Raw genomic sequence first — 12401 nt, 5'->3', positions numbered from 1 at the left:
TTCCGAGTTTTTCTTTCACCGTCGCCTCGCATCCACTCACGTCGGACTCCGGTGCGAGCTGGGAGGCTTAGCCGTTGTTACTCTGATGCGAGGAGGACATTTATGCTTCTGCCTCTCCATGATGGACTCTCATGAGTGCCCAACTCTTATGTCTGACCTCCTGCAATTTATCTTCACTTGCGTCTGACCTCTTACAACTTATTGATGCACAGTCAGTCAATAAACGTAATTATGACGATAGTTGTTTCATTTCTTTTTTTCTTTCCCTTGATTCACACTTTTCACTCAGTAACCTCTTTTCCCGGGGCCAGTGAAATTAGCCCGAGTCTGTTTGATGAGAGCCCGGGGCAAGGCGCGACGTGTCGCTGGACAGAGGAGGCATAAATCATTCCCGGTGGCAGGCCGGAACGTCGGATCCACCGTCTTGAGATTTACACCGCGCAGCAAAATATGGCCTCCGCAATCTGGATCCTCTTCCAGCGGCTCATCTTAAAATTGGTTATTGATCCAACCAATAACAGAATGAATCATTGGGGTGCCAACCAGATGCTACGTTTACAGTAGCGCGGCTCATCTTACATTAGCGATGGATTTTTGTTTAGAAGCAAAAAAGTGCCGCACGGGGGAAAAAAAAAAGAAAAGAAAAAAGTCTACTTTGAGATCAACGTGTCATCCGGAAGCTCATTAGAACAACTGCAAATACCGCCAGCCAGCTGAAGAGTTGGAAGTTTTCTTGGTCTCAACATATTGTAATTGAGTCACTTTAATTAGTTTGATTTACAGATATGGAAAATGTCAACAATGCAAGCTGTAATTTGACTAAATCTAATACCCATTTGTATATTTCTGTGAGATTCTTTCACAATGTCGTCACATATTTAATGTGGCTTCGTTTCTTGCCCAATTAGGCTTGAAGATAGTTTGTAAACGCAGCTTCTGCCCCGGGAATGCTCCAAACACTCCATAAATGCCACGGTGGCTATTATCACAATTCCTATTGTGAGTGAAAACACACACCCTAATAATATAGCCTCGGCCCTAATTGAATCATTCCAACAATGGCGGCGGCGCCACTTTTCTTTCAATTCCCTGCTAAATGTCAGTATTGGAGAAACAAGACAAAAAGGATTTTTTTTTTTTTTTGGGGTAGGCAAAATGTCAGATTTTCAAAGGGGGCCGTATCATTGCTCACTGGCCTCTGAATTATGATTCATCTTGTTCGGAAATGTCTTTGTTTGGCTTTCGTTTAGACTTAATTACTTTTTTGGAGGATTCTTGTTTTAACGGAATCAAGTCATTAGTCAAGAAGCTGTCTGGTCCTGTCTCTCTCCGCCTACAACAGTTCCTGAAATGATGTTTTGTTCTTAGTCCGGGGGCGCTGCCTTCTGAGTCGATAGCACGTGAGGCTGCACCTGTTTATTGGCATGGAGGGTCTACGGGTGGGCATCCGCCATTGATCCAGATGTCAAGCGCCGCTCCCCCGTCGTCACCCTATAGCCGACCCGGGTTGATGCTAAAGTGGAAGGCGCACAGCCGGCGAGCTGTTTAGCCCTCTTCAATAATCACGTTCAGACCGGACAAGACTTCCAGCGCCGTGATTTGTCCATGGCTCAAAATGGAAGTCGACCCGTCTCAAATATTGACCGCAGAGGTCATTTGAGGCAAGAGGTTTTCTGCAAGAACAGACAAGAACACTTGCCCCACAGTGGGCTTTCTTTAGCATCCCCAAGGACGCCGCTATTGCGCTGGGAAATAGACGGATGAACGCTTATGATGGAGTCATTTGTCCTCTGCGGAATGGATTGCCGTCCAAATCGATCTTCTAAGCACTGGACTGTACGTTGTGTGAAGTCTCTCATATGAGCATGCAAATCAGTTTGGTGCATGGCGGCGGTGCTGTGATTAATTGTGTGCTTTTATGCAAATCCAGTTACAACCAGCTTGTTTGTTTTTTTTTGGTTTTGTTTTATTGGATGAGCGACTATAATCACAATTAACATGCTGAGTTGTTTAATTAATAGGTGATTATGGATATGAATAATGTTTGCCAAGTCAGTTGGAGCTTTTCAGGGAAGCTGTTAGATTTTTGTTGACAACACAAAATGAATGGCTAATCGAATAGACTAGTACTGTATCGTTTAAAACAGAATAGGCCTTTATTTGTCCCACAATAGGGAAACTCCAGCTCGTGCACACGGAAGACAAGCACACAAAAAACCCTCACAACGTATATCTTTTTTATTTTTATTTCTATGCCTAAAATATGTTATATCACATTTTAAATACACATTTAGCAAAATATTTCTGACTGCACATTCATCACTGACTCATTTATGGATTATTATCTATAATAATTATATATATATATATAAATATATACACACACACACACCAACACAAATATAATTTCTTATCACTTCCAGTAAATCAACACATGTAAATGTGACATACAGTCTGTTCTTTAAGGCATTTTTTTTTCTCCTGCATACGTTTAGAATATATTTCGTGAGCTTTGGACATATAAAACTAAGACTCCTCTATATATAGGAATAAAGCATGCTTTTGATTGGTACGTGAATCGAAAAAAAAATCGACAGAATCATTTTACATGACAACACTGTTACGTGTATGGTGACAGTTGAACAAGTTAACAATTCAAATACAAACTACCTGTCACGATTGTAATTATTACTCTCATCTATCCAAAAATTGCACGTGACCTCTCGCTGAATAAATATTGCACTGCACGATTATATTATTGCACATTGAGCCAACGTAACAACAGCTACCTCTACAAAAATATCTTATTTGCTGTACACATGAACACAGTGATTTGCCTCATTCACCTCATACAGTTTGTCTCACTTTAAAGTATTATTGCTATATTCACAGCTCAAGGCTCCTCCCAGTCCATCTGTTACATTTATAGGAACACATTCGGCTACATTTGCACGTAGCCTCTTTGGCAACTTTACTATCAGCGGCATCATATTAACACAGAACTGAATTCCAGCAAAATAGACAAACACCATAACGGCACATGTTCAATGAAATAGTTTGCCATGTCCTTGAAAAGGCAAAGATGGCCGCCGCTACGCTAATACTGTATCTGTACAATACATCGGAGTAACTCAAGTCAGTCTGACAGGAGAACATGGCTCAGGTTTCCTTAAGGTCGCCGACTGGTTCGAGTCAGGCGGTCAAAAAAAAAAGAATCATCACATGTTACATGATGTTCTGATCTTGCATTTTGTGGTGATATTGATTATTGCACAGACAACCAAGACCTATCCAGAAAAGTTATGTCCCTGATCTGTGAGGCTTGCTTCCACCCTGGCGTCCGTCCGCCATCTTGGCCGCAGCGTCGCACAGGTCCCTGATTTCCAGCAGCCCCTCGTTCAGCGCTTTGACAAAAACGGCCGAGCTCGTCTGCGTGCTCTCCCAGAAACTGGACACGCAGAAGACCATGTGGTCCGGCTGCGGGTTGTAGCAGGCGCCGTAGCCGTTGGGCACCACCGGGCCGTAGCAGCAGAACATTTCTACCGTGGTCGGGACCTGAAGACCGATGAGATTGAAGCACTTTTGCGTATTCTCCATTTTCAATATTCCACCTCAATTGGAACACTACCTGACTGGTGGACAGGATGAATTGGTTACTCGCCAGATACGTTTCATCGCAAAAGATCTCCGGACGCTCCATGTTGAGTTCCTTGGCGCTCTTCAGCAGTCCCAGTAGATGATTGTCTATTGCCATTCCTGTTATAGCCTGAACAGGGAGAGTCTTTCATGACAATCTGGAAATCACAATTTATTTTTTGCAGCATCACTCTAAAGACCGTGTTTGGAATCAATGGCTACTCCTAAAACACAGCCTGTGATTTATTGACAGTTTTGAAAGTAGTAATCGTTAGCATTGTCTCACTTACCGCAATCGTATAATCCGTCTGGGCGTTTATTGCATCTCTCAGTCGTTTCATTTTTTCACTTTCCTGTAAGAAAATGGAAAAAGATCAGTCACGGGCAAGTTACGGTGTCGTTGCGCTAATGGATTTCTGGAGGAACGTCATCTGTTTGCTGCGTCGAACAAGCATCTGGAAGTCAAACTGTGAGGAAAAATGGCTCACGGTATAAGTCGTCCTTTCGTCCGTCATGCATTTGACAAAAGCCAAAGCTTCGACAGTGGCGGAGCGAATGTTATCCACCCGCCCGTCCCGGAAACGCCTGATGGAGGCGCTCTCATATGTGGATACCAGCTTTCCATTGCACCTGCAAAAAAAAAATTGCCGGGTCATGGCAACGTTTTCTTAACGGCGCTCGATAAATCCTGAAGTCTTACTTGAAAAATGCAAGCTGTAGGGCCACTTGTACAAATGCATCTGGACTCATTTTTTGCTTCTTGATAAATTCCTTTCCGTAATCTTTGAAGGTGAAAACGTCCATGTCCAGATTATTCACCAGCCTGAAGCAAAACCACAAATCAGACAGAAATTTGGGCTCTCTGGAAAGATTTTTCCTTTGATGGTTTTACCTCTGCAGTCGCTCTTTGGAGGCCACGAGGAGTCCTTGGACTTGGGGGTTACATTTCCACACGAGTCTCCTTGGAGCCGGAAGCTTTCGACAACTGGCCGGCTTGGCGGGCTCTAATGTGGTTCTGGCTCTGTTCAAAAAAGCAAAAACTTTAATTCTGTTCAAAATTTCATGCAGTCTTTCTCTGCAGCAACTCACATGTGTTTAGTCAAATGTTCTGAACATTGCACCAGAACGACACCTTCAAAGGCGGAATGTTCGCACACCACTCCGCATATCCCGTCCATTCCTACAACAAACTAAAAAGGAAGGACATTCACCCGTATTGTGTTTACAGATGGTGGACGTCGTCGTCAGCCTCACCTGCATGGACTTGTCATACCAGCGATTTGCGCCGTTCTTCTCCCACCCGCCGCCGTGGAGCATCTGCAGGGCCCGGTTGCTATCAGTGGCCTTCGTCCCACTGGGCTCATCCAAGCACAGCACACACAGGCAAGTCTCTATCAGGACCAGAGAGTCCATGTTGATTTGTTCTAGAAGATCCCAAAAAAATTGTTAGCACGTTTGAATTTTTGTTCAAATTTTCCCGACATTTGCACCTTTAGCGAGAACGTCTCGGGCTCGTGCCCATTCTGTTCGGTCGTCCGATGTCAGGATACCGAAAGGAGGACATCGCTCTTTTGCGTTTCCTGCCATCGACACAATTTTCTCCAGTTGGGAGAAGATCTCCGTCTCACTAAGCGGCTTGCTCTCGGTCACTACATCCAATGCGAAAAACTACAAATAGGACAGCAAAAAAAGAAGCATTTGTTCATAATCCCACACAGGGACAATATGTTGTTTGTTAAGAATAGAAATGAGCGCAAATCAATGGTCTGTGCTATATATAGCTAATAAGGAAGCTCTCAGACAAAGTGGCAGATTTAATCAGTTGTAATTCAGTTAACTGACGATATCTCCGAGGGGAGGGCCGAAGCACCCCGACAGTACTTAGTGAGTATTAGTGGGTGAAAACCGGCTGACCTGGTACAATTTGTTGAGAATAAAATCAGAGCCTTAAATCACAAGTGGGAATCGAAACCTTCCTAATAGCTCGCATTTAATTGGAGGAACAATGTCGAGGGCGTCGTTAATTAATTAGCTCTCCGGCTGAGCGTTCCGCCGTTACTTTTGAAAGATCATTCTCAATCATCCACAGTCCCGGGGGAGCCGTTGGTCTATCTCGTTTCTCGTCTGTGTTCCCACGCAGGATTTCATGTGTGCGTGCACATTGATGCATTTCTCTCCCACCAATGTTAGTGCCCTGACCTGGTTCTTGCACGCCACAATAATGTGCTCCGATGCCGCGGCGCCTGGATTCACCCGGACCTTGAGCGCGTCGCTCTTCAGGCCCGGGTAGCGGTACGAGGTAAACAAGCGGGAGTACTGCTCCATGCACAGAGGGGTCCCAGCCAGCTGGCCTCGGGCGAACTCCACAGGGAGCGCTCGCCTGCCAGGGAAAAGAGTCGCAGGGTTGACTTTGTGATTTCATCATAAGTCTACGTGTTTTTTTCGGGTCGACTTACGCGTCGATGAGGGCCTTGTACTCCAACACGCCTCGAATGAGACGCGCGGCGTAGCTGAAACCAGTTAGAAAGTTAAAGCGTTTGCTGAAAGCACACGACCTCTTCCGGCCAGCAATCATGATGAGGTGCACTCCCGCCTCGAAGGACCGGTGCTAATCATGTTAGTGGAAATTAGCACGCCACAGAAGGGGAAGCTCGCATGTGCTTGTCTGTGTTCCTGCGACGGGGAAACACTGAGGCTTGTCAGACGTTATCCCGCTACTCATTCATCTTTGGCGTTATTACGTTGCGGAGGCAGATCAATGCACCACACCCCTAAATGAGGCCTGACTAGCGGCCTCGGTGGGGAGCTTAGCCTTGTCGCTCCCAATTAAATAAGTGGCGCTGGATCATAGCAGCTGCTTGCGGTGCTCTGGAAATATTCACTTAGGGGCATCAAAGCTGTCAAAAGCAAATGGCGATCTGGGAATATTTCTTGCGTCTTACAAAAAGTGGAGAAAAAATACGCGTGGCTTACCTCAGCGCGTCATTTCCATCTTTAAACGGCTGTTTGGGAAAAACCATGGCGGGGCTGGAGTTGACCGGCAAAGCCAACCTGTTGCTCAGGTACATGTCCTCCAGCCAGTAGTCGTATACCTTGAATGATTCAAAAATATGTGATTTTTTTTAGGGGTTATGTTCAAAATGGAAGTTGGAGCGCAGTGGAGTAAAAAGTCCATTAAAGTGCATTTCTGTGTGGGTGCGGCCCAGCCAGAGTGGGTGCCGTGATGGATGTCACCGGGCGAGCTGTCACCCACAGTCTCAACAAATCGAGCCTGTAATAAATCTTATTTACTTGTCCTTTTTTGCAGCCTCATTACATGTATCTATCATTTTAGGTCATCAAAGGAGAACATGTTCAAGTTATCGATTCAAAATGGCCGCCGGCTAATTCGCTACGTCAATACGGTCAATACAGATGACTGAAGCGAAGTTGAATGCAATTTCCCAAGGAGATGCTTAAATAAATATATTATACCCAGTTTTCTGTCTTCTCCCTCCTTTCCAGGAGCTTCTTCTGCAGAACTTCGCCAATTCCACCGGGCGCTCCGAATTTCTCCACGATGGCTTTGGTTTTTTGAAACTGCTCGTCCTTCACCAGATGCCGCACGCACTTCAGGTAGGTGTCCAGCGTTTGCTTCAGCGGGGGCACGGGAACCTTGGGCAACCTCTGATATAATCAGACGGGAAAGCACCATTGCTTTGATTGCGGCAGAACAGCTGTGAAATGTCATCATCCCCGCATAGCCTTCTTCCAATGATTGTTCATTAGCGAGACAGATGAAAGAGACTTTTACGTGTTAATTATTAGACGGTTAATAATTCATTCTTAATGCTTCAAGGCCAATTAAGCGATAAATTCCGACACCCTATGGGGAATACGGTAAATACGAATATAGTCTTTAAAAAAAAAAAAAGACTAAATGCAAATGAATGATCTTTTCTGTCTGATGTTTGATCATTTGCATGCGGTTGCCGTGGGCGACCAGCTGTTAAGGCTGACCTGTGCGTTGGCTTGTTCAAGTGATTGCCATAAATTGGTCTTTTTTTCTTCTTCTTATTAACAACATAACCAGAGGGAGTCAGCTAATAACAACCACTGGTTAAATAATTAGGTACACTCGCACCTTCCAAAGAGACAAGAATTCTGCCTTTCAAAGATGATAATTATGTTTATTGGTTAGTTATAATTTTTCATAATATTTTTGTTTCCTTATTTAGCTATAGAAAGATGTATAAAATATGGAAAAACATGTTTTAATTTGATAAGGCTATTGCATTAGTTTCCCAACTTTTATTGAGTCACAGAATTTATTTAACATACAAAAAAAATCTTACAGCACACACCTTTACAAAAATGTCACATAAAAAGGAGATGCACAATTGAATGATATCAAATTCACCTCGTTAAAGTACTTTTTTAATTGTTCTCTGCCTGTCGCTAAACCTCGCTTGCTTGAACACAAATACACTGAAAAATAAATATTTTCAGGCCAATGAAATGAAATAGGGGCAATGACTGCACTAATGCATTTCCGGAGCTGTCCAAAGTGCTGAAACTGCAGCTGCACGCTACCCGTCAAACTTAAATGCATTCAGATTCAAAGAAAAAGAATGTAAGTGTCAAAATGAGCATACCTCCGGGGCTGCTGTGGCCATGTCTCTCTCCAAACGAGACATCGTCACCGTCAGCGTTGGCACCGGCGGCTGGGCGAAGCTTGCGAAAGGAACTGACATCAATATTGACAGTGAGGACATACGCGTTTGATTCCATTTCCATTCGGTAATTTGCTGCTTACAATGACATGTTTATTTAAAGCGGGGGTGGGAAACCTACGGGTGGCGGTTCACAAGTGGCCCGCAAGTGCATCGGGTCTGCCCAGTCATTCATTTCATAAAACTGAAATGACAGGCATCCCCTGCATGAGACGCATCGTTAAAAGTTATCCTACCTGTTCAGGGGAGTTAGATCAGCGAGACCCCCGCGTCCCACGCCGCCGTATCCCATAGTAAGACGAGTCCCCAGCTTGGGAGTGGAGGAGGATGAGGAAGAGGGGGGCAACGGGGGTGGGTGGACCCAGGCTGCTCCACGATACTTGTCCTCATGCGCAGTGGCCGTGTGACGCTCCACGTGGAAAGGCGGTCGTGCAAAAAGATGCCGAAGGAAGGTGTTCAGAAGGACCCTACCTATACCCTCCCTCCATCCTGGAGGCGTGAAACTCCTCCCATCAAAATCTATTCTCGAGGCACGTTATCTGTCCCCCCCACCCACCCCAACGTCCCAACTCATCCCCCTGCCCAACACTTTAAATTATGATATAAATGAGGGATAGCTGCGTACTTTTGCTTGTTAAAAAGAAACCAAAACTACACAAGAAGTTCATTATTTCATAATTTCTTGTGCACGCCTACTTTTCATTTAAAAGGGGTTGGTTACCGAGAATGCGTTGTTCAATTAAAAAGATGGCTGAAATATTTAAAGCTCATGGCCAAAAAAAATAGAAATTGGATACAAAAAACATTTACTAGATATATTTATAAAAATATTTATTTTCCATAATGCAACCCCAAACAAAACAACCCTCAAAATAAGTTTGCTTTGGACTATAGAAACAAATAATGTGTCAAATAATTTTTTATATTTATTTTATCTTCATTTATGTAAATTTATGAATGATAAATCTCTGTAATTTCTCAACGTTTCGCTTGCGCGCATCGATAAGAAATGAAGCCACAGCTCGACTCACAGATCCAAACAGATTTATTAAACCCACAGTCAATAAATGAACACGCACATTTATTTGTCATAAGGAGATCTGACTTGTCTTGACAAAATGCCCCACACTGACACGCATACACACGCACACACACACCCACACACCCACACACACTTGAGCTTATCTTTTTGTACTTTTTTTTTTTACATTGTGCATCTCCTGTTATCCACATATGTACAAATCCAGTTGTGCTGATACATTTAATTCCCGACAAGATAGAAATTAGATGGCGGCAGGCCCTGTTGTTATCCAGCGATAAAATCTGACCCTTTCAAGTAAAAACAAAAGGACTAAAAAATATATAGGCTTCTTTTTTTTTTTGTGCGAGTGGATGTGTGCTGTTTATTTTTGGTCCCACATTTATCTGCACCTTTTTTTCTTTCACAATAATCAAACTCACAATGAAATTAGAACCAAGAAAAAAAAAAGTCACTCATACCATCGTAATTTTGGGATTGGGGTGTTGATATTGCACAGAACTTGGAATTAGACAAGGTGAGATCCACGCGGGAGGGAGGGGGAGCTGTCCCGTGGAGCTTGCCCGCCTCAAGTGAACTCTGTGCCGGACGACTCCTCGGACTGCGAGCGCTGCGCTTTGAAGGCGTCGAAGCCGTTCTCGTCCACCGGCAGGCAGTTGCCCGCCGAGTTGTAGCCCTTCTCCTTCTTCTTCTTCTTCTTGGTCCGCCTCTCCTCCATGCGGATGGTGTCGTACAGCCCCTGCGGAGCCTCCTCCAGCAGGGTGTCCCTTTCCGAGTAGGATGGCCTCATTTGGCACACGTTGCGCAGCAGGAGCAGCGCGGGCGCGTACAGCACGTTGACCAGACCCATGCCCAGGTTGAGCTGCACGAAGCCCAGATTGTGCACGACCTGGCCCGCCACCACCGGCCCCATGGCGTACGCCACCGAGTAAGAGATGTCCGCGATGGCGTAGACGCTGCCGTAGACGGAGACGTGGCGCACGTCCACCAGGAAGGCGAGCGTGGGCAGCAGCGCCGTGTCCACCAGCGCGATGCCGAAGCAAATGCCGCACAGCGGAGCGATGAGCTCCCCGAAGGTCTTGCACGCGGGCACCGTGCACGAACTGGCGCCGATGATAACCAGGCCAAGCGCGCCGTAGAACCACTGCAAGTTGGGGTGGCGCGCCGCCAGTTTGACGGTGATGTACACGCCGAAGACGTGCGGGAAGAAGGCGGGCAGCCACGTCAGGCCCATCTGCCACTGCGTGGAATGCATGGTGCTCTCCATCCAGTTGGCGATGGTGGGCTCCAGGAAGGCCAGCGGGATGTTGCACACCGTGAGCGCGCCGGCCACCACCGCAATGTACGGGTCGATCATGAGCCGGTAATAGGGGTGCCCACCGGCATGTTCTCTCGAGTCCTGTTGCTGAAGGGCCGGATGACGGTGAGGAAGAGAAAGCCGTCCGCCAGGCACACAAAGGCGAGCACCAGGAAGGGCACCCGCTTGCCGGCAAACTCGTAGAGGACCCCGCCGAAGGGAGGCGCCACGAGGCTGCCGAAGGAGATGAAGGCCAGCGCGATGCCCAGCGCCCGGGTGCGCTCCCCCTCTTCTGTGTACTTGTCGGCGATCATGGCGAGGCCCGACGTGTCCGCGAACGCGGAGCCCAGACCCTGCAAACTTCTGGCGATGAACAGCGTCGCGTAGTTCTCCGCGAAGGCGAAAATGCACGTGGAGAGAAACATGACGGTCAGCCCGATCAGCAGCGGGATGTCGTAGCCCACCCGGTCGATGAAAGTGCCGCTGAGGGGTTGACCAGCAGCTGCAGGATGGCTTTGGACGCGAACAGAACTCCGATTTGGACGTCCAAGTTGTTGCTTGTGTCTCGACCGGCGCCGGTGCCATTGCTGTACGCGCTGCCGTTGGGGTGCAGCACGACGTGGACGTGCTCCGACTGCTCGTTCTCCAAGTCGGCGAGGTAGTCCGGAATGATGGGCACGATGACCATGTAAAGCATGTTGTCCAGCAGCAGCGCCACGCACACGATCACCAGGATGACGCGCCGCTGCTGGTGCGGGTCCCGCATGGCGGTGCCCAGCTGTTTGGGTGCGCGCGCCATCTCGGACAGCTTGACCGCGGGCCGACCTGGCCAACCCGGACGATCCCACGTCGGCATTCATGATAATGTGCTTCTTCTTCTCCTCTTCGAGTCAAATTGTGCAAGATTCTCTCATCGGCGCGCTTACCCCGACCGCCTCGCCCGTGCGTAAAAGGAGAGGAAATCTACGCACACCCCCTCGGCTCCCTCCATGCTTCTCGGTGCTGCTTTTCCGTTTCACGCGGGGGATTTGGCTGCAGCTTGCTGGCGCCACGGAGGACGCGCAGAGTCTTCCATCCTCACCTGTGGCACTTTTGCGCTCGGCTCAGGCAGGGTGCCTCCGTGGCCATTGGTGCACATTAACAAGCTATTTTTGGTGCCTTTTTGTCCCCCTCCCCACCTTCCTTCCTCTTTACACAGAGATGTGACATCAGCATCAGAGACCTGCGCCAAGTGGATCCCTCCAACACTTTGCCCCCTTTATGCTAATTTCCCATCCTGGCAGCACTCACTCCAGCCAATGGGAGACATCCAAACCATCCCATGTCTCCTCGAAAGGAACATATAAGAATATTTGCTTAACTTTGGAGGTGCACTCTCTTCCCCCATTGGATTTGTCTTCAGGGCAAATGCAGATAGGCCTATTTGTGTGTGCGTTTATGCTTTTAAAAGTACTGCTTCATCTTAAGCTAAAATATTAGGAATATTTCTTCTCCAATCCAAAACATTAAAGGTGCGACATAAAAAATCTTACCGTGGCAAAAGTAGAAATTTGGTGGATGTGACTCTGGCAACATCTTGTGGTATAAAATGCGAGATGCACACTAACGCTCACTGTACTTTGATTTTTTTTTTTTTTTAATTTAAATCTGCACAAAGCGAGGTAATGACGTGTTTTCTGCTGCAAATCTAAGCAATTATATATGTAACTGTGCATTT

General features: G+C 46.7%; 2 protein-coding genes across 2 annotated transcripts; both read right to left on the bottom strand.

The window, feature by feature from the left end:
- Positions 1–2241: 2241 nt before the first annotated feature.
- On the bottom strand, positions 2242–8774 carry LOC119138250 (choline O-acetyltransferase-like). Its single transcript, XM_037278170.1, has 16 exons — positions 8585–8774; positions 8271–8349; positions 7111–7302; positions 6610–6728; positions 6093–6146; positions 5836–6016; positions 5127–5304; positions 4891–5060; positions 4726–4826; positions 4529–4657; positions 4337–4459; positions 4125–4266; positions 3927–3989; positions 3629–3766; positions 2381–3555; positions 2242–2345 (listed from the first exon to the last, which is right to left on the bottom strand). Exons 1-15 carry the CDS (start codon positions 8638–8640, stop codon positions 3301–3303), a joined length of 1980 nt encoding a protein of 659 aa, XP_037134065.1. The 5' UTR covers positions 8641–8774; the 3' UTR covers positions 2242–2345; positions 2381–3300.
- A 601-nt stretch (positions 8775–9375) lies between these two features.
- slc18a3b (solute carrier family 18 member 3b) lies at positions 9376–11915 on the bottom strand. Its single transcript, XM_037278243.1, is given in 3 exon segments — positions 9376–10752; positions 10755–11171; positions 11174–11915. Coding segments are annotated over 3 exon segments (1581 nt in total). The 5' UTR covers positions 11541–11915; the 3' UTR covers positions 9376–9955.
- Positions 11916–12401: the final 486 nt, after the last annotated feature.

Source organism: Syngnathus acus, chromosome 19, assembly GCF_901709675.1.
Source record: "Syngnathus acus chromosome 19, fSynAcu1.2, whole genome shotgun sequence".
Classification (NCBI taxonomy): Eukaryota; Metazoa; Chordata; class Actinopteri; order Syngnathiformes; family Syngnathidae; genus Syngnathus; species Syngnathus acus.
The sequence above is the reverse complement of the archived record's forward strand: the minus strand, read 5'-3'. Positions and strand labels throughout refer to the sequence as shown.